Source organism: Phalacrocorax aristotelis, chromosome 17 (assembly GCF_949628215.1).
Source record: "Phalacrocorax aristotelis chromosome 17, bGulAri2.1, whole genome shotgun sequence".
Taxonomy (NCBI): Eukaryota; Metazoa; Chordata; class Aves; order Suliformes; family Phalacrocoracidae; genus Phalacrocorax; species Phalacrocorax aristotelis.
Genome location: NC_134292.1, coordinates 2,375,822 through 2,401,857, shown reverse-complemented (window position 1 = coordinate 2,401,857; position 26,036 = coordinate 2,375,822). Strand labels below are relative to the sequence as shown.

Below are 26,036 nucleotides of genomic sequence, written 5' to 3'. Positions count from 1 at the left end.
GTCCAAGAGAAAAGGACATTGGCTCGAACTTGCCCAAACTCTTGTTTAGCAGTTTGGGGACTTCCATGCATATAGTAAGCGAGCAATTACACAAGCTCAGCATGTCCTCCTGACACTTGACGTTTGCCTCACATGTGCCACTGAGCTGTGCTGAGTGGTGGCATGTACAGGTTGCCTAACTTGCCCCATTAAATCCACGACACCTGAGCCACCATTTGACATTGAACCACCGCTCTGCCACGTGAAGACAACCCGCAACCACTTGATTTAGAGCAGACCCTAAATTCTTGAGCTAAAAGCTGACATTCTCATCAAAGGCACAGTGAGACATTTTGACGGCTGGAGTTCTTCCCCCGGTGGTCTGCGCACTGCAGGCGGCAGCTCCGCTTCCTCCTTTCCCATCACTCCTTCCAAACGCTGCCACTGCTGTCTCCTCTGGCAGGCAGGTGCAGGCATATGTGTTCTCTGGTATCGCCCATGCTGCCCTTCCCAATCTGCAGCCCCCAGCAGCTAGGGTTACTGGGTGAACTAGGCTTGGAATCGGCAGCATCGATGGTGCATATCATTCTCTATCTGGCACAAAAAACCCACTTATAGATATATTTACTAGACGATGAGCTAGACTGGTATTTTAAAAGCGCTGAAGTGGGTTTTTAGTTATAAAAAAGGCAAAAAATAACAAAATTGGGAACCTACGAGAAAACTGGAAACTAATAAAAGTAACATATTCCTTTCTCCTGGCTCTGTACAGAAGCAGCTCCTTCATGTCAGCACTATGTAAATTTGCAGAATTAATCCCCAGATTACCTGGGCAGCAGACATCTGCTTAAAAGGAGATTCTAGATTAACTCACTCACTTTGAAAGGAACACGCTTGCAGCCCTTTGGTTACAACGCAATTGTGGAAATGATTAATAATGAGGATTTTCTAACTGTCCATAAATTCTTCATGCTTGTGTATAGCTCCCTCGCTTCTCACTCAGGCTGAACCACGGGAGAGCTCTTCCGGCATATAATGTCCACTCACATGTAACTGCAGGTCTGTGGCTGTCAGCAAGTATTGATAAGAAGGAAATCAAAACTATTAGATATAAAAATCGACACCAGAAAGCACTTTCTCTATTTTAGCTCAAGAAACAAAATAGGTTAGCTGACCTGCTGCTGGCGAGGGTGGCCTAAATGTCATTTCAGCATGTTTGTAGGAATATACCAGCTCCTGTCTTTCTTCCAGTTTATACCATTTCCAAAGCGTCATGGATTCCCAACCAGTACATCCCATCTGGGTTGTACCAAGGAATTCCCATGAAAACTGAGAGAAATAATTGTTTATTGCCTGCACTCCAGTTCTGCTGTACAAAGTTCACCACCACAGGACTGGAGTTGTTTCTTTCTTCTCGTTCTGACGCACCCAGGCTCTCTGTGGTTGTAGGACAGAGACCTAAGCCAAGTCCTAACCTCCCTCTCGGTACCTGGCTGTACCCAAGGCAGGGCTGTAGGTATGCGCTGCTTTTTGAAATACAGGTATTTCACAGAATGGTTACGGATTAATTAGTTCACCGTGACTTTACAGAGCTGGACTGTCTACCAGGTGTTGTCACAGACTTCCTAGCTTATCTTGGTATGTCGTGAGAAGGTCATGTGTGCTTCAAGGACTTCGCAAAACTTGTCAAAATGGCTGAACTCCAGCTTCCCATTAGTAATGCAGGGATTGTAACTCCTCCTCTCCTTGAGATACTGTCCTGCCTGTGAAGATATCCAGTTCAGTGGCTTAAGGGAAGGCCTCTGGAACAGCAGGTATAGCAACAATGAACAGCATCAGGCACTGCAGTGCTTGCACTCATTTCAGTTGTTTGGGGCTGCTATAATAAACGTTAGTGAAATAACTTGAAACCCACAACCACTGGCGGAGCAAATCCAGCAGAACATGAGAGGAATGCCTTTTAGGATTTCTGGATTCAGAGCTCGATCAGTACATTTTTATCTTGTTCTTACACTGTGCCTGTGAGCATCTACCAGAGAAGTAGGAAGCCATATGATGTTTATATCCTACCTCATGGACTGTCGCTCCTGCATCAAGAGCTAATTCAGAACACACTGAAGGAGATGGAAATGCTATCAGAAGAACAAGCCTGAATGAATACCAGGATCAGTAAAACCCCAATTTTTGCCACAGCTCTCAATATAAAAGTCCTTTCATAATGCATCAAACCCAGGCAAGGCGAAGTGTTGCCTTGATGTTCTGCAAGCGCAAACATCACTGTCTGCTCGTACACAGTTGAGACCAGGCAGAAGACATGTCTTTGACCTGGTGTCCACCATGCCCTCGATATGAGATATTCAGAGCCTTCTTGCAGTAGGATGCTTTTAGATCCCCTGTTCAAGTCAGATAACCACAGAGCGTAAGCTGTTGCTCCCCTGAGCGTGTAATGACAGGGCTTAGTCACAAGAGGGAGGCGGGCAGAACAGCTCCTTAAGCCTGAGGAAATCTCCAGCACTACTAGTAGCTGGTCCTACCACAAATCAAATAAATTAGCAGGCAGGCTTGTCTGGAAACTTGTCAAGGAACCTCCTGATGCAGATGCAGATGAAAGACACACTGCAGTATGGAAGCTCTTTATGTGTGGGATGTGAAAGCAGCTCTAATCAGTGATTTAAGAAGCCATTGGTGTTGGTAGAAGACGACCTCTGGATGAAGTCCTTTTTTGAAACAAGGTCCTTCCCTCCTAGGAAGAGGACTGCACTGGGAATGAAGAAGAGGAGGTCTGAGAGAGACAGAGGAATGATAAAATCAACTTTTGTGTGAAGGAAAGCTTATTTTTGTTCACAGCAGGGGGTGTCACCATATGCGCACCTCATGATCAAATTAGTCACCACTTCTTGGTGGAAATTCTCCAGAGAAACAAATCTCCCAAGTGAAAGAAGGCGATACCTATGGGGCTTATTGCTGGGCAATGTACAGCAGCGGAGCTGTGGAACCGAATGAGGGAAACTTTACAGGAACAGTGCTCAAAGTTCACTGACTTTAAACACGAAGGAGATGTAAACTGCCAATTAATGCTGAACCTCACATCAAGTAAAAGCTGGTTAGCATTATCTTCTCTTTCATGGTAATCACTGACAACATTTAAGACTCTTTGAGCACAAGCTTTGAAATGACAGGCTCACAACCTTCTTCTGAACTAAGGAGCTCAGTAGAAATCATCAAACCAAATGGAAGGAGCTCTTCCATGCAGCTTGTGGTTAAACCATGGGACTCATCATGACAGCAGGTTCTTTATGCCAAGAGTTTACATGGCTGCAAAAGGTGATTAGATAAATTCATAATAATCCATTGGGGCTATTAAACAAAAGGTTACTTGTTTGTGGCCAAAGAACTGCCTGAACCACCTGCCACATCTGTGTGCGTTTGCCCTGTTATTCTTTGGCAACTGCTGCTGGTCATTAGAGACAAGACACTGGCCTGGATGGACTTGTGACTCGATCCCAAGGCGGAATGCCACAACTGCACCTCTCACTCACCAGAAGCAGCTCCTCACCCTCAATAACTTCCATCTCTCAAGAGCAATAATTTCTGGAAAACAAAGTATTGTTTATCCTTAGAAGTAATGATCAGAAAGACAAGAATGACAAAAGGTCTGCACGTACCCACGTCACACTTCCATGTTACCATACACCTGGAACGACCCCAACACCAAAAGCTTTTCAGTGCTGGAAGCAGACTCCCACGTACGTTCGTTCTGCAGTGTCCCTCTCTCGAACTCAGGGTTTCAGATTTTTTACCTATATAAACAGAATTAGTTCTGTGATTTCTGTTTGGGCTCCTGCCAGCTCCAACGCCACCCCAGCCCCAGGTACTAGGCTCAGTTTAGGCTGGGATGCTATTTCAGAGACACAGGCTGTTCTCCTGCTGGTTAAGCATCAAGAGGAGAATTATAGCCCTTGTCTGCATGCCTGCCAAGGGGAGGAATCGTCTCTATATGCCCCATAGCACATGAAGAATCCTGATTCAGTAAAAGGGGAATGCAATACTCAAAAAAGTGTCTCCCCGCTCTGCTAAAACCAGTTGTATTCACAGTAAAATCTGTTTCCATGCTGAAAGCGGGAGAAATAGTTTAAAAACCCAAACCAGTTACAATAAAAAGTTTTAAAATAACTAATAAAGAGTTCAACAAACCAGAAATACAATTTCCAACTTACTTTTAACTTCACTACCATGTCTTTCTTTGGATTATACCCAGGGACTTTGGCCCTGTAATAGTGGCCCCTAATGTTTCCTAGTATCCCTGTTACAGCCATTAATTGATAGAGCAAATTTACAGATGGGAAATTTAGAACCACCTAAATGAGATGAAACCTCCTTGCTTGTCATTTGCAGCAGGGTTTGAGGAGAGCTTTCAGAGAAATCAAATACCAGATAAAACAGACGTCTTCCATGAAAACACGATGTGGGAGCCACGTACCTCCCCACCTTGGTCAAGCTGTTCTCTTCTCTGCTATCCCAGCTGCCCCCCGCTTCCCTGCCCGGGGGATCTGCAGCAGCGCCTCTGTGCAGGCTGGCCACTAAACTGGTGACAATTAGAAACACACTTACCCATTTTGTTCAGGCAAGACCATTTTTTTTTCTCCCAGAATTTGCCCGGTTGTCAGTGTTTTGTACAGTTTGCCTTTGAAGGAATGCTTTGTGTGAGACAAGGTTCTGGCAGAAACCTGCCTCGTTACTTCCCAGCTCACCTTCTGGTACGTACTAATTAGGTTGCTGGGCTGCCACAGCTTTGGAAGTTGCAGAGCTGAGATGGTCAGCAGCTCTCCATAGAGATTCCTGGCAGCTTGGCTGAGTTCCTCCTGACAGAGCGCTTAGAAATACTGGCATTTTAATTTAATTTTAAAAATGCAAAAATATTTAAAATAGAATTGTCATTTCCTGTGGATCTGCATGTAGCTAGGAACAGAAATACTGGCTGACTGGGATAGAATTAGCAAAAATAAATGTTGCATGAATAATCTGAAGTGCCTCCTAACCCAGAGATCTTCAGGTGGCTGAATCTCCCAGGGAAATCTCTGGAGGCTCAATCACAGGAGCAAAGTTGTAGCTACCCAAGAGGGTACTACCCCTGGCTCTGCTGGCTGTGATCCTGCCAACATTTTGGAGAGAGATATCAGAAGCCTTAACTGAGCAGAGTATTCTCACTTTTTTCCTGCCACGGGGAACACTGGGGTGGCAACCATTTCTCTGCAGGTTACAGAACAGCTTCCCAAACGTTAAAGGCAGCGCTGCTGAAGCACAAGCTATGAGAAGCACCGGCTACAAAGCCTCACAATTTCTAATGAAGTAAGGAAATAGATCTCTGCAACTGATGCGCAGTCCTTCGCTTTCTGGGCCTGGCTAAAAAAAAACCCTGTACATGCATTAAATACAGCAGCGCTTGTACCAGCAAACCTCCTGCTAGCCCTGCAGTGGCTCCTCCTGATCCATTTTAGGGATGCTTTTCTAGGGCTGCACAAGCACAGAAGCTTGCTGACGCTGTTCTGAGTATGCCTTGATGAGAATTTATGCTGAATGTACTTTCCTAGACAGCAGAACACAGGCAAGACATGCTACATTCTCTCTTTTTAATCATAAAGAAGGCAGCATTCATTTTTTAGGTTACTCTGAAGAGATGGCATCACATCCCGGAAGAAAAGCTGTCTTTACTGATTATTACAGACTTGTATGAAGTCCTGAGCAAGTCTGATCCAGATTCATCCTGGCTGCCTTTGATACTTAAATGATACTGGGATTTTGGATTTTGTCACCTCAAACACCTTTAGAGACAGAAGGGTGTTGTCAGAGGGCTATTCGGAGCTGGAGTGGGCCAAGCCGTCCCTTTCCACTGACTTTGGCACGAACACAGCCCAGCATTGGCTATTCGAATCAATATCTATAATTAGGTGGGATAAATCTGGACCCTAATGCCTTTGCATTACTCAGCTATCCTGAACGAAATTGTATAAACCTCCTACATTCTGGCTTCAAATGTGGAGGAGGAGCCATACGTGTGTCTTCCTTGTCCTGTCTGGGCACCTCTGGGGCTGATGAAGCCTCCCAGGGCCTCCTGGAGCTGCCCAGGACCTTCTCAGGGGCTGTTCCCAGTGCTCCTGGGCTCCTTCCAGCACCTGTGGGGGAACACGGTGATTACATGCCAGAAATATCAATCACCATAACCTTTCTATTAAGCCAACTACCAGAGGCTAGTCTGCCTCCAGCCAAAGTCTTCACAGTTATTCTTCCCCTGCTCACCTCATCACCTGACCCAATCACAGAAACAGCGAGTTGTTATCCAAGCACTGATCAGGCTACATTTACAAGCCACAATGTACCTCTGCCTTATACAAATGCCTCCATGATGCACAGTGCCAGCCTTTGTTTGTGTAGAAAGAGTTGAGGTCACTTGCTGCTTTTGCCTCAGTCCGCTCCCACATCAAGGCAACAGTTTCAGCCTAGCTAGGTTTGGAGAACCCAATTAGGAGCCTCTTTCAAGTTTTAGCTCCATTATGAAACAAGAGGAGATGCTAGGACTTGCAGACCTTGCTGGCATCCTAATGAATATGTACAATCATAAAAAGGCTCTGCTAAAACGACAATCAAAGTACACTCACTAGAAGCTGTGACCAATAGGTGGACTGTCTGTGCAAAGAACGTGCTAACTAAGCTGGGTGGTAGAAGGCGAAGAGTATGGCAGAGTAAGAGACAAAGAAAAGGTAAGTGAGGGAAGCATTTATTTGGCTTGGGATGCTTCACTGCCTCATGACGGGGCTGCAACACACACATCCAGCCAAGGACAGAGGTGTCACCTGTGTAACGCTGCTCTGCGCACCCTCGGAAGGACCCGGTGAGGCAGCCGCCCGCCTCCGGCCCTGTGAGGGGGCGCCACCTCACGCAGGCTCCCCCGGGGCGGACACAACGGCTCCCCTCGCAGCACAGGGCCTTCGCGCGCTACCGCTGCCGCCACCCGGCTCTCCCCCGCCCCCCGCAGCCGAGGCGGGACACCGGGCAGCCCCACGCCCCGTCCCGCCCCGCCCCGCCGCCGTTGCCGTTGCCATGGCGCCACCCGCCCAGCCCCGCCGCCTCAGGCGGCCGCGCGCCAGAAAGTGCTAGAACGGCGCCGCAGCCCGCGCCTGCGCAGACGGGCTCCCTGGCCCCCAGCGTGCCGCCGCAGCGCCGCAGGGCCGGCGGAGGGCGGGGGAGGGGAAGGGAAGAGGGTGCCGGCGGGATGGGCCGGGGAGGCGGCGGGATGGGGGAGGGAGGTCCTGACAGGGGAGCGGAGCCGAGCAGCGAGGGGGTGGGGTGATGCTCGGGACCGGCGGGGGAACGGCCCGGCCAGGTTTCCCCGGAAACCGCCCTCCCTGTCTCCCGCAGTAAGGAGGAGCTGCCGCCTACGCAAAATGCGCACCCGCCTTCGGGAATAAGCGGCTGCGCGAGCCACCGCCCAGGGTCCGCTGCGGAGTCATTGCGACGGTTACTAAGACACTTTGTTTTCATCCAATCAAATGACGTTAGCTCATCCCTGAGGCCGACAGCCAATCGCGCTCGACATCAATCATTCAATTAAGCCAATCGGGGGTGCTCTGAGCGAGTAGGGCGGGCATTTGCGGGCCCCGGTTGCCTAACAGTAAAATCAACAGACAGGTGGGCGGAGCAAAGAGGTGCCAATGATTTGAATGACAGCACTCCGATCAACCAGATCGCCTCATTTGTAGAGCCTCGTTATGAGTAGGCAATAGTGGCTGTGAACGGCTGCCTGGGCGGGTAAAAGAAGGCTGCGCGCGCATTCCGCTGCTATATAAGTCTCGGCGGTTGCCTCACGCACGTCAGTCAGTTGGGGGAAAAGTGGTGCTGAGTGGGAGAGATCTGTGCCGCCGCCATCATGAGGGAGATCGTGCACCTGCAGGCCGGGCAGTGCGGGAACCAGATCGGGGCCAAGGTGCGGGCAGGGGTCGGCGGGGGCCGGGGGGGCTGGGGCTGGCGCTGGCGCCGGCGCCGGGGCCGGGGCCGGGGCCGCAGCCGGCCCTGATGCGATTTTCCCCGGCAGTTCTGGGAGGTGATCAGCGACGAACATGGCATCGACCCAACCGGTACCTACCACGGCGACAGCGACCTGCAGCTGGAGCGCATTAACGTCTACTACAACGAGGCCACAGGTAGGGCCCGGCGCCCCGCCCTCCCCGGGCCGCCCCCGCCGCCGCGCTCACGGCGTCTCCCTCTTTTGCAGGTGGCAAGTACGTGCCCCGCGCCGTGCTGGTGGACCTGGAGCCCGGCACCATGGACTCGGTGCGCTCCGGGCCCTTCGGGCAGATATTCAGGCCGGACAACTTCGTGTTCGGTGAGTGCGGCGGGAGCGGGGGAGGGAGCTGCCCTGTGACCGGCCGGGGTGGGGTGGGCAGGGCCGGGCCGCAGCTCCGCAGCCCCACGCGCTCCCCCGGCGAGCGCGGCCCCGGGCGGGGGCTCATCTCGGGCAGCTGCCGGGAGAGCAGGTCCGAGAAGGCGCCGGAGGTCGTTGCTCTTCCGATTCCCATTACCGCCTCCGTAAAACCAGAAGAGATCAAATGGATGCTGTCTCATTGATAATGAATGTTTTCTGTCTACCTCCCGAGCTATTCCAAAGGTGCTTGTGTGAAACCACAGCTCCGCGTTTGATAAAACGAAAGCTTTTGTGGGGTTTCTCTGTAGCCTGATGCTCCTAAGCTTTGCTTGTAAGCAATAAGCGGTGACCGTAATCTAATATGAAAATGGCTCTCTTCCAGGTCAGAGCGGAGCAGGAAACAACTGGGCAAAGGGCCATTATACGGAAGGTGCTGAATTAGTTGATTCTGTGTTAGATGTTGTAAGAAAGGAGGCAGAAAGCTGTGATTGTCTCCAGGGCTTTCAGCTTACTCACTCCCTCGGTGGTGGTACAGGCTCTGGCATGGGTACCCTCCTCATCAGCAAAATTCGTGAAGAGTACCCAGACCGAATTATGAATACTTTCAGTGTTGTGCCCTCCCCTAAAGTGTCAGATACTGTAGTAGAGCCCTACAATGCCACCCTCTCGGTGCACCAGCTTGTGGAGAACACAGATGAAACATACTGTATTGATAATGAAGCCCTCTATGACATATGCTTCAGAACACTGAAGTTAACCACTCCAACGTACGGTGATCTGAACCATTTAGTGTCGGCAACCATGAGCGGTGTCACCACCTGCCTGCGATTCCCAGGCCAGCTTAATGCCGACCTGCGGAAGCTGGCGGTGAACATGGTTCCCTTCCCCCGTTTGCACTTTTTCATGCCTGGTTTTGCCCCGCTCACGAGCCGCGGGAGCCAGCAGTACCGTGCTTTAACCGTGCCAGAGCTCACGCAGCAGATGTTTGATGCAAAGAATATGATGGCTGCGTGTGACCCACGTCACGGCCGCTATCTGACCGTAGCTGCTGTTTTTAGAGGCCGTATGTCAATGAAAGAGGTTGATGAGCAAATGCTGAACGTTCAGAACAAAAACAGCAGCTATTTTGTTGAATGGATTCCTAATAACGTTAAAACGGCGGTCTGTGACATTCCACCTCGTGGCCTGAAAATGTCTGCCACCTTCATTGGTAACAGCACGGCCATCCAGGAGCTGTTCAAACGCATTTCCGAGCAGTTCACGGCCATGTTCCGCCGGAAGGCTTTCCTGCACTGGTACACTGGCGAGGGCATGGACGAGATGGAGTTCACAGAGGCCGAGAGCAACATGAACGACCTGGTGTCTGAGTATCAGCAGTACCAGGATGCTACAGCTGAGGAGGAGGGGGAGTTTGAGGAGGAGGCTGAGGAAGAGGCAGAGTAAAAAGCTATGCAGATGAACACCTGTAAATTTTGTTTAAAGCTGTATGAACTCTTTCATTCAAAACTTCTCTGTCTGTGTTGTGTTCCTCTTCCTGTCTCAAAGTCACTTCAAATGCTGTACAGGCACCATTAAAGCATTTTTCACAGTGCACAAGCTCGTCTCCTTTGTTCCTTCTGGTAAGCTTTTCGGGTGCTGTTCCCAAAAGTAAGCGCGTAGGTGTGTCGGAGGTCTGGAAAAGAAAAATAATGGACTTGGCAGAAGCCCTGCCACCTCGCCTGGGGCAAGCACGCTTCTCGCCCTGCCTCCCGAGGTGGGTGCCTGGTGCTTGTGCCCCTGGCTGTGGTGGCAGTCCTGCTCCTGGCAACATGAGGGTGGAAGGGATTCTCTACCCTTCCCTCGTAATCAAGGGCGCTGGCGGAGGGGGATATGCTGCCTCACAGGGAGGGTGGAATTCGGCTCCAAGCTGGGTCTAAATTTAGGCACCTGCACATGGACTCCGGTTACAGGCTGAGCAGCTCTCCCGAGCAGAGGGGAGGCATGGGTTCACACGTGGGTGTCTGTAAGCTGAGGCTTACCCTGCCTGCCTGGGCAACAAGGTGGTGTGGGCAAGTTGCCTTTGGGACACAGGTGGGTGCTTCTGGCAGGGCACAGGCTGGTCTTGCCCTGGCTGACCCACTGCAGCCCCAGAGCAGGATCAGTCTCCTGAGGCCTGGTACAAGAGCCTCGGGGACAGCTGTGACGAGCTGTGCTGCGCCTGCTGCTGAGGACAAGTGACCCTGACGAGCTCAGCCTTGCTGGAGTCATTATTTAAAATGCGCATGTAGAGACTTTAAATCAGGTGTTGCTGCAGCCTCTGCCTGTGAGGCGAGCTGAACGCCTGACACCAAACCACCCTGTACTGGCAAAGCAGAGTTTTACTGTGGAACCAGTCCGGTGTTACCTAGAGTGACACACCTGGACGGACAGGAGCGAGCAGGCTGCTTTCCTGCTGAAGAAATTCTCTTCAGTGTTCCTAATTGTAACTGATATTGTGTGTTAAGTTTTTCTGTCTTAAATTTCTCCTTCCAGAGTTGAACTGGTTGGAGCAGTTAAAATGGCACCGGCTCCTGGGGCAGTGAAATCAGCCCATCTACAGAGACAGGTGCCCGGTTCCAGACCTACACAGAATACCTCTGTAGGTGAAGGGGTGGCAACGGATTTTTTTAAAGCTTGAAGTAAGGCTCTAAGCAGGTGATTTTTGTCCCTGGTTTTAGGGTGGGTTTTTTTTCCTTCCTCCTTTTCTGAACACACTGAAGCCGGTGTGTTCCCTGGCCTGCCAGTCGCCGAGGGCACACCAGCACTGTCCCCCCAAAACACATGGGTAAGTGCTAACACCGGAGTCCGCTCTACCCCTTAGTTTGTAAGAGCCTCGCTCCAGGGGGCTGTAGCTTGCAGGCGACGGCCGCGCAGAGTGCGCCCACCGCCCTCCCCAAGCAGAGGAAACGGGCGCCTGGCAGTCGGGATTTGCCGTGAGACCCCCAGCGCTGCCGTGCGAGGCGAGTGTCACGTGCCGGGGGCGGCAGCTGCTGCGCTTGTCCTCTCCCCGGAGCAGGAGTGCGGTGACAGAGACCAAACCGACCGTATTTCTCCTTGCCTGTGACCAGGAGGCCTGTCCAGCCTCACCGATGGCAGCCATCGGCGTGCAAGATGCTTCCACCCTTTCCCTTGGACCATTGCTCCAGCTCTGCATTCACTGACTCAACATTCGCCTCTCTGGGCTCAGCCTTGGTATCAGCCACAGCCCACCCCTGCCAGGATGGCTGTTTCCCCACTCTCTGCTTTCATTTCTACTGCATTTGCGTCTTCTACCATTTTTCTCCTCTGCCTTGCATTAAGTTCAAGCTATGAGTTTGGGTCTTTCTAGCTTAGCTGCATCATTTCCCACCCCACATTACTGAGCTGTGGGCTCTTGGCTTTGCTGTGGCCAAAGACAGCGATATTCATTGCTGAAATTTTAGCCTGATACCTTAACGCTTTCAAGGTGCATGGGCGGACCTTCCCCTCACCATACACAGAATTCCTTTCTGCAGACACCAATAACTGACAAGGCTCAGGCAGCCAGTACAGGGTAGCCCCCGCGTGCGTTGATGGCTAATACCATTTCGCTGCCTTTTTCCAGCGCTTTCTCAACCCCCTTGTATCATCTACCTTTTACTTTTTATCAGACTTTAAGCTTGTTACAACGGCATCGCTTTCCTGACAAAGAAATTGTACCGCACCCGTGTGTCAGGTGGGGTGTTCCCGAGCCGCCTGTGCCTTAGCAGGGGCTCGGGGCCTGAGCCAGAGGAAGGCGCTGCCCCAGCCCAGGCTGGCGGCGAGGCCGCTGGGCTCCCCTGCAGAAAGGCAGGGGGTGGCACGGCTCCAGCACCTCGGCACAGACTGGAAACCCATGTGGAGCGTTGCAGTCATTGTTTGCTACGACACTACAGCTAATAACAGCACTGCTTAATGACAGTGATTAGTATTAGCGGCTTTCCTTTTCTGGCAGCTGATAAACTTACCTGGTACGAAGCCCATGTACGAAGGTATCAGTCCAGCACTGGTGTAAATTCTGTTGTTAGGCCAGTATGTTTGGGGAAAGCTCTTGCCAAAGCTGCAAGCTGGGTTTCTCTGCAAGAACTGGAAAACAAACAAACAAAAAATACCCACTCCAACAACACAGTACAGTTAATTTTAACCCATATTGTTACCCAAGCCGTGTGCTTCGACTCCGTATTAGAGAACATATTTAAGCCAAGGTACAGCGAGCCAGCAGCAGTGGCTGGAGTAGGGGCCGTGCCTCGTGGGCTCCTGTGCTGTGACTCTGCACTGCCGTGGTTTGGTTTGCCCCCTTTCAACTGGTTTTGTTTTCCTGTGCATCCCACCGATGGTGATTAGCCAGTAATTCCCAGGCTGGGAGGAACAGGAAGGCTTAGGGAGCGTTAACTGCAGGGAGAGTGTAAATCATCTCCCGGATCTGTCCCGGCCCTCGGAGGTCAGACCCAGATAAGGGGCTGTGCCGGGGGATGGATATTGCAGCTCTGCACATCTCTGCAGCAGCAAAACCCCTAAAGGCGCCGCTAAGGCTGCGTCGCTCTCCTCGGCCCGTGCCCTGCTCGGTGCTGAAGGGACCGGGCTCACGGAGCCAAGCGCACCGTGGGGCCATCAGAACCATTTTGTGGCTGATGATGGAGCAATTGCTGCAATTCCTCAGGCGCAGCACTGAAGTGAGAGGATTGCATTATTTTGCCTGCTGCAGACAGAAAGCAATGATCCATGGCACATCCCAGTATGTAACCTAGGGCAACAGAGATTTAGGGCAGAAGATTAGTGGCTTGAAGTCAGAAGCCATCTTAGCTAGAAATGTAGTATGATTTATTTTTTTTTAGCGTGTTTGTATTCCCTCAGCATCTGATGTGCTGCAGCTAACCTCTGCGAGCCTGGATCCTGCTGAACCCTGCAATGGAGACACACCTCCCTCGCTGATTTACTACATGGCAGATGTGTCTTAAGAAATCAGGGGCAGAAAGGCTTTGCAAAGAGCAGATTTAGTTTTGATAATGCCTGGTTTTCGTTCTGTTTGCTTCACTTCAATTCCTGTTGACAGCAGAAGGAAAGGATAAGGAAGCCAGCACAGGGAAATACATTTCAGCCCAAGCATGAGGCTGCACTGTCAGCCCTGCTGCTCTCCGCGCTGAGTCATTTCTTCCCAGCTGAGTTTCTCTGAGCTGACGATCATCAATCTTGGACTTTTTTCTACATCAGACCCCTGCGCTCTGGGACGACAGCACTGCAGTGAGCCCTGGTGACCAGAAAGGGCTGGAAATGCGGTAACCTGCTTTTAACGAGCTGTGTCACCGAGCCCATCAGCCCTCACCGGCACCAGACCAGCAGGACGGCTGCATCCCAGGGATCTCACTCCATCGCGGTAGCAGGAAGAAATGTTAGCTTTGAATGCAAACTATTAACTGCTGGGGGAGGGATCTCATTTTCCCATGTAGGAGGATTATTTGGCATTACATGGGAGATCTTACAGCAAGGGGACAAAATAGTTTTTCAGTAGGGCTATTTCTGCATCCTTCCCAAGAGAAGGAGAAAGAAGATCTAGATCCCTTTAAGACAAATGATGTTAGTAAAGAAAAAAGCCTTACAACCAGTTGAAAGGGGGAAATATCCATCCAAGCAGCCCAGGATGCCATCCAGCACTGCCATCCAGGTAGGGAAGACATATTGCATAAGGGAAGCGCAGATAGTTGCATCCTGTGTTTCTGCACTCAGAGCGATGTTTTTAACAGCCACCCTTGACACAGCCCTCAATAGATTTGCTTAATCCTTTTATGAACTCATTTATCCCCTTAATGTCCCAAGGAAACAAGTTACAAAATTTAATTGCTCATGATTTTTCCAACATGTTACCTAACAGTGTTTTATCTTGCTTGTATTTATAACCACAGTTCTAATACTACTACTGTAAATGAAACCACTTTTGGTGTTGTAGATGAATCAAACACCAACGTTATATTGTTGAAATAAGATTTGTGCATATCATCTACCTGATGTCGGTCAAATTCGTTCATTGCTTCCTTCACACCCTGGATGTAGTTCACGCCGTGGATCCAGGTGAGGCGGGGGATGAATCCAGCATACCCTTCGGATGAAGACAGGAGAGAATGTTTTTCTGCTTGAGAACATACGTATTGTCTAAGGATCAACCAGTCTGGAGGTGGAAGAGGCTGGGATAAATATAAAACCTTAGCAGAGTATCGGAAGGGAAAATTCATCCAGTTAAATTGTAAAATTAACCCTGACATGGGAAGTATCTTTTCTGAAAGTGTCTTTTTTTGTGATTCCCAAGGAAAACTCATCGGACTGAACTGATCTTCTGTTGGTCTCCACGAGGTATTGAAGAAACATTTCATTTTCTTATAGTCCTTTCTTTACACCAACAGCTCTGTCACATTCTCTCCCAGTTTAATTCAGGGGCTATCCACCAGGTGTCCAACCTTCCTACCTCATTCGCCCTGTCCATCCAGCAAGTTTTCACCAGTTATAAGACAGAAACTATATAAAGTCTAAAACTACATAAAATGGAGAGAGGGGTACAACCTAAAAGCAGCCAGAACTCCCTCTTCCCAAAGGGATGCATTGGAGAGAGAGGAATTGTTCTTCTGCATCTTAAAATACTGACACCCTTTCACCGAGTCTGAAATATTTTGACACGCAGCCCCTGTATTCTCCGAGGTCCGCCGCAGAGCAGAGTATCCCTCCTGCTGCTGTCGCACCCTTTAGGGGGGATTCCAATGCATCACCCTTCCTAATTTTCCTCCTTGCAGAGGAACGTTCTTCCAGTGCAAGTGGAGACTTTACAGAGCATAACTCTCCTTGTAAAACAGAGTTTTATATGTTTATGATGGTGCAATACACCACTGTGTGTTGGTTTGATGATTCAGAAAACCCTCTTATTTCTAGGTGAGAATTAACTACCTCAACAATAAGAGATACTCATATCAAGCTGCCGGAGCTGGTGCAGAGCCCGGCGCTCCTTGCTTTCTGGAGCATTTCCTAGCCTGGCCCCGCAGCCGTGGGGAGCCGAGGTGGCTCCTGCATCCCTTCCACTTGCCCATGGGCACACGTCCCTCAGCGCGGGATCCACAGGGGTGACAGCATCCCAAAGTTACACCCTTGCATGGAGAGGAGCTGGGACTTTTTTCATCCCAAAGTGTTCAAAGGAGCTGGTGCGACTGGCCAACATGTCTGAGATTTCCCCAGGGGGAGAACGGTGACACGATTTGTTGAGGTGGACTCGTGCTGCGTATGACCTCCGTCTTTTTTACCTGGAATGACTTTCTGTTGGATCGCATTTGGTACATCCAGTTTTGGTAACCAATTATGTTGCTCCACATCTGTGGTTTCAGCCACTCCTGGCACAGCCACACTTTCCATTTTTACAGGCTCAAAATAAAAGCAGAAATAAAATAAAATAAACACCAGTAAAAGCTGCTTCCTCCTTTGGCTCCATTGCTTAAATCACTGCCAGAACCTGTGAATGGCAACTGCCATTTCCATTTCTTCCTGGCTTTACACTAAGAGCTACTCCAAGAATTTCTGGTAAAGTCAAATCACTAGATGAGCTCTCCGTATGCAGAATTTTGCAAAATCCCCAGGATTTTGCTTTGGGCACTGAGCTCCTTCACAAATCTGTTTCTAGAGCAAGGAGCAGGAATGCCCCTCCTTGGGATTTATAGCCAAGCCAGCTTTTGACTTGATACGTCAAATCTCTAATCTCTGCCTTGAGGGGATTTGCAGAGCCCCGGCTGGCTGGAACGTGACAAATGCTGTCTCTGGCTCCAGAAGAAATAAGGGCTCAAACACGTTGGTCCCAAGTGACACCAGCACCCAGCTCCATAGGCAAATCCCAGTGCTTGTGTATAAACGAGGGATAGCGTTGGTGGGACATTCAGGTGAGAGCAGTTAGGGCATCAGAAACCCGGCACGTAACCAGAGGCACCAGGAGCGCTCTCTTTTTGGGAGGAGGAGGAGGACAGCAGCAGGCCTCCCAGTTCACCTGACAGAAACACAAGCCTGGCTGCGTAGCACAGCATAACGCAAGATCTAATGACTAGGATCTGAAGCTAAAACTCAACCAAATAAGAAGTCTTTTTGATTAGGAAGAGTAATTAATGATTACAACAATTTCCTGAAGATGTGGGGGATTTACTACTGCTAGAAACATTTATGTATTTGGTATTTCTCTACATGACACTAAATTTTCCATCCTTGCCATCCACACCCATATGAAATTCTCTCTTCGCACCCCTGGACCGAGGAGAGCCCTTCCATGCCCACCAGTCCCCAAACCTCACCTCTCCACAGCAGCATCCCTTACCACACGTCCCTTCCACCCAAGACCACTCACCAGTTTGCTTCCTGCCAAGGCACCGCCGAGCCGGCTGGGTCCGCAGCTTTTTCCCTGTCCACAGGCTGGGGTTAGCTCAGGCAATCGCCACTCTCGCCCCTCAGACACAGGATGGCGTGAAATCCTCCATGGGTACCCCTGAGGCAGTTGTGTCCTCGGGACGTACTGGCTGGGATGATGCTGGAGCACGGGGTCCACGTGCATCGTCATCAGCTCTTCCTCTGCCGGCCCTGGCCCCAGCGGGGACAGTTTTGGCCCAAGGACTGGTTCAGGAAAGCTTGTTGCAGCACCAGCTTCGTCATCGGGAGAGTACCCTGCGGGACAGACACTGAGTTAAGAGAAAGGAGCGGCAGAACGAGGGTGAGGGATTCCCATCCCGCTGGACCTCAGCCCCCACCGCCCCTCTGCGGTGAAGGGAAGGAGCCTGCAGGTCGACAGCATTCCATGGGCTGTGAATGTGTCCTGCAAGTGCCACCAGCCCCATCCAAAATGCCATCCTGCACAGAAAAACTGCACAAACAGAAGTTCAGTAACTTAAAATTTACTCTAAGTGACACCTAAACTGTAAAATATCATCAGCCAAGCTATAAAGAAGAGGAAAAAAAACCATACCCTTCTCTCCACGTAGCTGCATCAGCACAGCCCAAACACAGACCACCCCCCCCCACCCCACCCCCCCCAAGGAATTCTTGCACTGGGACCGTTGCTGCTTGTCAAGGAAAGGGTCTGCTGTTACACTAGCTGGAAAAAACCATCTTACACCCAGTGTATGCTAAATATCTCCGCTGTGAACTGGGGACAGCGCCCTGCAGCTTGAGACTCCACAGGGACAGCCAAGCTTGGCAACTTTGGTCTGCCTTTCCCTTAAAAATATCCTGTGATGTGGCTCCCCCGGCTGCCCCAGCCCCATACGACAGCTCCAGCCTGGGCGCTTCCTCCTGCTCTGTGCCAGGAGCGACACCAACCTCCCCCTCCTCAGTGGTTATCGAGGATGGTCGCTCTGACCCCGCAACAGCATTTTCCTTATTGGAAAACTGTTACGAAGTCAGTCTTGTCTTTTCTGAACAAACCAAATTCCTTCCATTTCTGTTCTCATAGGTCATTTTCTCTCAGCCTTCCCCAACCTCCTTGTGTTTGGTGGACGTCTGTATCACACTCAAAGCCCCAGATATGAGACAGCGTCTGCCAGCGAAGGATTCATCTGCAGAGTCCCAGGGAATTACAGCTGCCCAGCTCAAACAGCGCAGAGCAAAATTTGCCCCTCTCTGCAGAAGTATAAAACTTCTGATGGGAATTTAAGTTTTCCATCTGCTTATAATTGCAATATAAAGTATATATACACTATATATAACTTTGTAAAGTATATATACTCTATGTAACTGCATTACTAAGTGCTGTCCAGGCCAGTGACAAAATTAAGACAAATCGTCAATGAAATTGATTTTTCAATCCAGTGTGCAAATTTTAAAGCAGGTTTATCTTAGTGTTTCCTTCATTATTAATAAAAATATTGCATCTGCTCTTTTTTTTTTTAAATTCCACAAACCAAAGGAAAAGGAAAAAATGAAGTTGTTTTATACTTGAGAAATCTGTATTAGCTCTTTATAATGACCCTGGGCTTTCCAAGCTTATTGATTCAGAAAGGCTGCACGGTAAGGCACTAAATTAAAAATGAGGAGCGTGCCCTGCATTTGAATTGAGTAAGTACTCGTGTTTTCAGTCCAGGCTCCTGGGGAGTGGGTGCCTGCACACTTGCCCTGTGCTATTACCCCTCAATGCCAACACAGCCACCCCTGGAGATCCAGCACAACCCTGGTTGATGTCCCCAACCAGCCAAGCCTGACCCAACTTCCAGCAAGAAAACAAGGGATTCAGCTGATAGAAACCAGTGATACACTTGGTGCCCATCAACCAGGCTTTATCAAAATAGACCTTGAGAAAAAGTCTTCAGACTGAGTTTGCTGAAGGCAACCACACAGAGCCAACACTGCCATGAGCTCTTTCTTGTAAAATACCCGGAAGGATGCCAGGCAGTACCAATAAAACTTGCAGTGAAGGGTTTTAGGGCTCGCCCACTGACAGCTCGACAGCAGGAGCTGTCGATGAAGCGATACCAGCGCAGCGTGGTGCTCCCTGTGGCTGCATTCTTCAGCATTTCACCAACGAGCAGCAAACATGAACAGCCAGCTGCAAACATTGGCAGGTAACATAAAGGAGAGAACAAGAATGAGGACAGGATAATGAGGGAGAGCAACTAGGCCAACTGGTTGGTTGGGTCCATCCAAACTACATTTTAGTCCAAGGAAATGCAAATTTAAATGTCCAGGAATTAAGCCTGTGAACACCACCGGTGTAGTGGAGACCTGGATCCTGGAAAACATGGCTAGGAAGAACAGAGACGCCAAAAGTTTGCAAGAAGCTACGCGGCACGAATTCCCAGTGAGAAATGGGAAAGCTTCGCTTTGGTGTGGTCATCCCCAGGAAAATGAAGACCCAGGTCCTGCCCGGGCATGTTACCCCTGCGTTCAGCCAGGAGAGGACTCACTCCGACCAAACAGGGCGACCACGACAGCTCTGGCTTAGCCCTGTTATGTGGTACATGGCAAATGTCTCCAGAGGCTGGCACGTCCCCAGGAGGGGCTGATCGGGATCACGGTGCGGCTGCTGCTATAGCCTGATTTGGGCCAACAGGGACCAGGCGCTTTGCCCGGAAGGGCTGTGACTCGGTAGGAGAGCCCTGCAAATTCCCAGCGCTGGGAATCTACATGAGCATATCTCGGTGTCTGACAGAGGAGATGGGGCCCATTAGCAGAAGCGGGGAAGGTGGGAAGGGAAGGGCACACGAGCCCTTCTGCTGAGCTGAGGTGGGAGCAGCAAGATGCAGAATGAGCTGCAAGCAGCGGGTAAGAGCTCTGAGCAGAATGAGCTCTGCACCAGGCAGGGCAGCCGGGAAGGGGTCAGAGGCAGCAGAGCTGACCTTCCCCAGAGAGACAGCCTGTGGAATTGTGCTGAGTTTGGCTGGTGTAGAGTTCATTTTCTCCCTAGTACAGGGCTGTGTTTTGGATTTGTGCTAGAAACAGCGTTGATAACCCCGGGATGTTTTCATTCCTGCTGGGCAGGGCTTGCACAGAGCCAAGGGCTTTCCTGCCCCTCACCCCACCCCACCCGCGAGGGGCTGGGGTGGCACAAGGGGTTGGGAGGGGACACAGCTGGGACAGTGACCCCAACCGACCCAAGGGAGGTCTCACACCACAAGGCGTCACGCTCAGCATACAGAGCTGGGGGGGACGCTGCCCGGGGGCTGCCTGGGCATTGGTCAGTTGGTAGTGAGCAATTGTTTGCATTTACATCACTTGCCCTTCTTGAGTTTTATTTCTCTCTCTTTATTATTTTCCTTTTCATTATAATTTATTAGTTTGTTTTATTTCAATTATTAAACTGATTTTATCTCAATCCACAAGTTTTCTCACTTTTACCCTTCTGATTTTTCCCCCCCAACCCACTGTGGGGGACTGAGTGAGCAGCTGTGTGGGGCCTAGTGGCCGCCTGGGATTAAACCACAACAGGAATATGGGAGACTGGGGGAAGGAGTTCATAATATGCCATAAAATCATTTATCGTCATCTAACTGAAGATAACCTGGGAACTAAAATCGTCCCCTCCACTCCACCAGACGCCAGCGCGAGAAGCCCCGTGCTCATCAGCTGAGGCTGAGTGTCCGACTCCGCACCGGTGCTGCCCTCTGGGTGTCCGTGCGCCTACACCAGGGCTATGATTGCTCCATGGAAAATACCCCATGTCGCCCCAGGACCCTATCAAGGACGGGCACAGACCCCACTGCTCGTGATTGACCCTGCGCTCATTAGCAGAGCCCGTTCTGGCGAAGGGACGAGACCCAGGGCCTGCTCACCTGGGCACCCAGGGCGATAACCCTGGACACCGTGTTTCACCCCGCTGAAGTCCTCGACGAACTTCTGCCTGTGCAGCGGCGCCAGCAAGGGGCGAGGGCTCTTCCCAACACCAGGATCCGTCAGCAGGCGGTAAGTGGTTTTGCCAAAGGTTTCTCCAAACTGATAGTTATACTGAGGGATGAAGCCCCCATAGCTGAGGAGGGAACAAAAAAAGAGCAGTCACCGAGAGGGCACCAGAAGGTGCCCACAGGTAGGATAACCTGCTTTAGAGCTATTGGATGCTGGAAAGGCCACGTCCAGGAGCACACGTGGCTGGGAGTACGTGAGCCCAGGGAAGGTGCTCGCACAGGGATGCGCCTGCGCGCGTGAATGCGTTTATGCCACTGGAGCAGCAGCACGAAGGGAGCACTGAGAAGATGCATGCGGTTACGCACGCAGCCAGGCGGGTACGTGTGCGTTTGCACATGCATGTTTTCACATACCAGAGTGAAAACTAGCGCATAGGTCTACAGGCGTGTATAGGCACAGGCTTGTGCTTCAGTTCACAGTTCCCATATTCCCATACCGGACGAGGTCAGGGAGAGTGGCTGAAGCAGCACCCGTGGATGGGAAAGCTGACAGCGGGAGCACAGCAAAGGCTGCAGTCGCTTTGACAGCACTGACATCGACAGCCCCCCAGTTAAAGTATTATTTCCAGTTAAACATGCTTCAGTTTTAAATTTTGCAATCCCTATTTGAAAATGCAGTGACTTACTGCGAATTTCCTAGCGTCCCTTGTTCGATATTGAAACTCAAAAATCAGAAAAATCGCTTGTACTCTCCAAACCTCTCTGCTCTTGCCCTTGTAGCAAGGAGCGGGGCTGGGCTCACCAACCCACCCAGGCACTGCATTGCATGGGCAGGCAGGCAGCTACACAGCCCCAGTAACAAACATCACTCGATTTTTTAGGGAAGCTTCGTGCAGGGTGTGTAGCAACACGCTGCTTCTCCACTCCCCGTGGCCTGGGACAGGCAGCATGACTTTTTGGTGGCTTAGGGTAGGGCAGGTGCTGGAGCTTTGGCTCTGCTCCCAAATCCACCAGTACAGATCAGAAACTTTAGCCATTCCCAGATTCAAATTTCCTAATGATGATGTTATTCCACCACTGAAGAAGATAGAGCTGCCAGTTACAATGTATAGACAGAAATATTCAATGATCCCACTGTGTATCTGGGGATAAAGCTGGATGATGCATGAGGATCATAAGATGATGAGTAAGTACTTTCCCTTCCAAATACTTTGAACAACAGTGAGCGGAGCCATGCATTTACACTTGGCAAGTTTTCCCACTTTGCATGCAGGATCTCTCACCAGCAGCTGCTGGAGGAGCTCAGTGGCTCGTCCCCATTGATTTTCAATGCCTCTTGCAACACGGGGAAGCTACGCTGGGACGATAAAGCTGAGGAAGAGCACAAATGACATAGCCTGAATAATTATAGGATGGCCAGAGGGATTTTGATCATGAACAAAATAATGGTAGGGCTGAGAAAGGATTCAATTCATAAGCAATTAAAAGCAAGGTAATCTGAGGAGCTCAGGCAAGTCAGTCTGGGTTTATGGCAGAGGGATCTGCCGCAGAGTGAATTACAAGTGCTGCTGATAAAAGCTGTGGCTGCTGGGGAAGAGACCAGTCTCTGCAGAACTATTTGACCTTCTCCTGCTTGGTATTTTGATTAAGAAACCAGAGATACAGCCCATTTCTGTAGTTCATGCTGAGCCACTGCAGCCACTAATCTCAAACGTCGTTGGCGAGCAGTGAGTAACCTGCTTTCCCAAGGCTGAGCCCCATTTCACTTTTCTCTTACTCAGTCATATCTCTTCGATCGCCACTCCCCAGACTGCGTCACCTAAGCCTGCTCTGCCTTCCCAATAGCCAGGGAAAAGCCTTGGCCCTGGGCCTGTCCTTGCTTGGCTCCGTGCTTTTCCCAGCTCCACCAAGCCAGGATGGGGCAGGCAGAGCTGTGCCCGGGATTCATGTGTTTACCCCTTCTCTGTGTGCCGAGTCCTTCCCAAACTATCCCGCGTGTTGGGTTTGGCTTCCCACTACTCTTGAGCACTGCAGTGGCATTTTCAAAGCCCTGGCTGTGACAATTGCCCAACCCAAGTGACAGCCACCTATTTTGATGTCCCCATTGCATTTGCAGATTCACCAGCACAGCCGGGTACAGCACATGGGACAACTGGCGAGGTGCTGCAATGCAGCATCTTCCTCCTCCCCCTCCTCCTGCCGGCACCCCGGCACAGGGCGCACCATCTGCCAGCAGCAGAGCCTGGGCTCTGGCAATGCCCTTAAGGTAGCTCCTCCTTGTGCTCAGCCGCCCAAAGCAGATGCAAAGCAACACCCTCAGCCACCCACGGGGGCTTCCTCTGGGGCTCGGGGTGACGCTATGAGCCTGCATGGCACTGCCGAAAGCAGGGGCAGAATTTGGTTCTTCTTCCTCCTGCCTTCAGTGGCTGATCCCTACATCAGTGTCAGGGCTCAAAGCTGCTTCTGGGGGCTTCCATCTGCAGGCAGGAGTGGGCAAGGGAAGCTTTTGAGGCTTTTGGAGGTGCAAGCCCAGCCGCAGCTCCCTCCTTGCTGTTACTGTTTCCCAAGCCGCTGTCAGCGCACAGCTTTGACAGGGCGACAGCACGCACGGAGTAACCCATCACATCGTTCAGACAACTGCTGCAATGCAAAGACGTGTTAAAAACCCCCGACCCCAGAGCTTATGTAAGCTTGGAAGATACGTGTATCAGTAATGGAAGAGTCCTGCATATTGCTGTAGTGGGAAGGACTGATCTGATCATCACCGCAGGGGCATCGTTACAGAAGGAAACGCGCTCCGCCCTTTATCTGCAGCTCGGGATCTGCCTGCCTCCTGCCCGTACCTGCGCTGCTCCCACGGCCCTGCGGGATGAGGCTGGTGTTCTCTGTGCTGAGGTTTGCAGCCTGGGCTGCCACCGGCCCCTCCGCCCTGGGAGGTCGTCCCGACGTCCTCCAGAGTTACCTGCAGGCTGGACGAATCCAAGTGATTTTTGCACCAACAGAAGTTTTCCCTCGGTGGCCATCCAGCCCTTCCCAGCCCACTTATGTCCGTCACGGACCACATCTCCCAGCACAGGTCAGCAGGGGACCCCACACACAACTCCTCTACTTCACTGCAAAGCCTATCCACTTAGGTCTGCCTCTCGTGTCTTACCTTTTAACCAATAACTCGTTACCTCTTACCCATGACAGCTTGGTTTCTTCTTTCCAAGCCTTTAGAGGAGGAGGTTACAAAAATCCTTTAAAAAAATCTAACCACATATCAACCAGATCATCAGCATCCACAGAGTCCCTGACTTCCTTGAAGAGCTCGGATCTGGCAGCAGGACTGTGCTCCAACTGATTTGACAAGAGCATATCATGTCTATCCAATTATTTACTCAAAGGAGATCTTCAAACACCCTTGATGCAAAAGTTATGACAGTTTGGAAGCCCAACCCTGTACAGCAGACCTGGTAACATTTAGGCAGCTTAAAACAAGGAGAAAAAAAAAGAGGAGAAAAAAAAGGGACAGGGTAGGGGGATGATGGGGAGAAAAATTTTGACTTTACCCTCAGTGCATTATGGCATGGTCTTTAATTATACACTGTTACGAGGTGGTGCTTCTTATCCTGGAGCCCTGTCTCATTCGGAGCACTGTTACATGGAATATTTAATAGTTTTTTTAAAAAACTCAAAATATCCTGAATCATAAATACTGCATGATCCCAACCGGAGCTATTTGCATTGGAAATGAACAGACATTTTGGATGAACTTCAGAACTTACCCAGGGACATAGTAGGGATTGGGAGGGAAGAGGCTATTTCCCTTGGGGGCTGCCATGGCAATGCGGCAGCGCTTGGTGGCGGGCGTGGGAGGAAGGAGATGCAGCACGATGTGGTCACCCGGGAAACCTCTGTGATGCTGCCGGGAGCGATGTCGGTGCCCAACAGCACTTCCAGCTGCAGCGCACGGCTTGACAGGTTTTTCTGGACCTTTTTTCTGTGTCTTTCTTCCCCCCCACCTGCAAATTTTGGATGAGCATGGAGATTTTATAGCATTTGTCGGATTTCCTGAAGGCTCGTAGCCCTTGGGAGAGTAGCGCCAGATGTTCCCTGTAAGCAGCCCCAGCACAAATACGTGCTTACGGCACAGTTCACGTCTAACACGCACAACTCGGGAGGCTGCGTGTGCCCCGGTGATTGGTACAGCCCATCCACGGCCAGGCCAGCCCTGTCCACACACCCACGGCCACGTGCGCACCTTTCTGTCGAGGAAACGCCAAGGCAGAAGCTTGAGGATTCACCGCGCTGCGGTGGAAGGCTCAGCCCTCCTCTCCCTACTCCCCATTGCCCTCCTGGTCTGGCTGTTAAGGATACAATCCTTCGCTGCCTTGCTTCACACGGAATAAAGGCTGCTCCTCTTCCCAACATTACATGGTCACGTTGCCTTGTGCGCGGTGGATTTCACCCCCCTCCAGCTGAAGGCAGGCCCAGAACACAAGTCTCCTGCTCACTGGACAGCCACTGTGGCCAGTGTGTCCTCAAGTCAAAGACCACTACACCTGTTAGCACCAGCGTCACTTCCACCAACTACACCACCAGCAGCAAGCCCGCTTCACTGCCCAAGTCCCTCTGTGGCCTTGAAGAGCTCAGCCACATGGCCGGCAGAATCATTCTAAGATTTCAAAGCTACTAACCAGAAATCACAGAGTACTTGAGGGTTGTTCTCAGCTGTTTAGGTGCCTATACTCCACCCAAAATTGTATCTGAGGAGATAAAAATGTTGCTTCGACTCTTGCCCTTGGTATCTAAACACTTCGGGAGATCTGGAATTTCCAAGCTTTTAAAATATATTTGAGTTCAGCCAAATACCTCAGCTCTAACCAGGGTTAGACCTCTCCAGCAACCCCAGGTCTGCAGGGTAGATGGGTCTGAGAGGTGTACGACAGCCCTTCTCAGAGGTGCGCAGCAGAAGACCAAGGGGTAACAGGCACGAGATGCAACAAGGGGAAGGCCCGCTGGATGCAAGGAGAAAACTCTCCCCCAGGGGGGAGGTACAGCCCTGGCACATGGTGGCACCTCCATTCTTGGAGATCTTCAAGGTTCGGCTGGGGAACACCCTGAGCACCCCAATGCAGCTTTGAGGTTAGCTCAGCTTTTAGTGGACAATTGGTTTAGGAACTACAAAAGGTCTCTCCCAGCCTAGATCTTCCTCTATTTTCATATTCATGTTAAACTCAAATTGCTTACTGAAATGCAGCACCATATTCATGCCTCTGAACCATGACCCCAGGCTGTCC

General features: G+C 50.8%; 2 protein-coding genes across 2 annotated transcripts; one reads left to right on the top strand and one right to left on the bottom strand.

The window, feature by feature from the left end:
* Positions 1-7,676: 7,676 nt before the first annotated feature.
* On the top strand, positions 7,677-9,994 carry TUBB4B (tubulin beta 4B class IVb). The gene is made up of 4 exons (XM_075112541.1): positions 7,677-7,960; positions 8,069-8,177; positions 8,249-8,359; positions 8,781-9,994. Exons 1-4 carry the CDS (start codon positions 7,904-7,906, stop codon positions 9,839-9,841), a joined length of 1,338 nt encoding a protein of 445 aa, XP_074968642.1. The 5' UTR covers positions 7,677-7,903; the 3' UTR covers positions 9,842-9,994.
* On the bottom strand, positions 9,982-26,008 carry CIMIP2A (ciliary microtubule inner protein 2A). Its single transcript, XM_075112542.1, has 8 exons — positions 25,987-26,008; positions 22,038-22,125; positions 20,686-20,879; positions 16,776-17,089; positions 15,694-15,811; positions 14,413-14,507; positions 12,382-12,499; positions 9,982-10,070 (listed from the first exon to the last, which is right to left on the bottom strand). Exons 1-8 carry the CDS (start codon positions 26,006-26,008, stop codon positions 9,982-9,984), a joined length of 1,038 nt encoding a protein of 345 aa, XP_074968643.1.
* Positions 26,009-26,036: the final 28 nt, after the last annotated feature.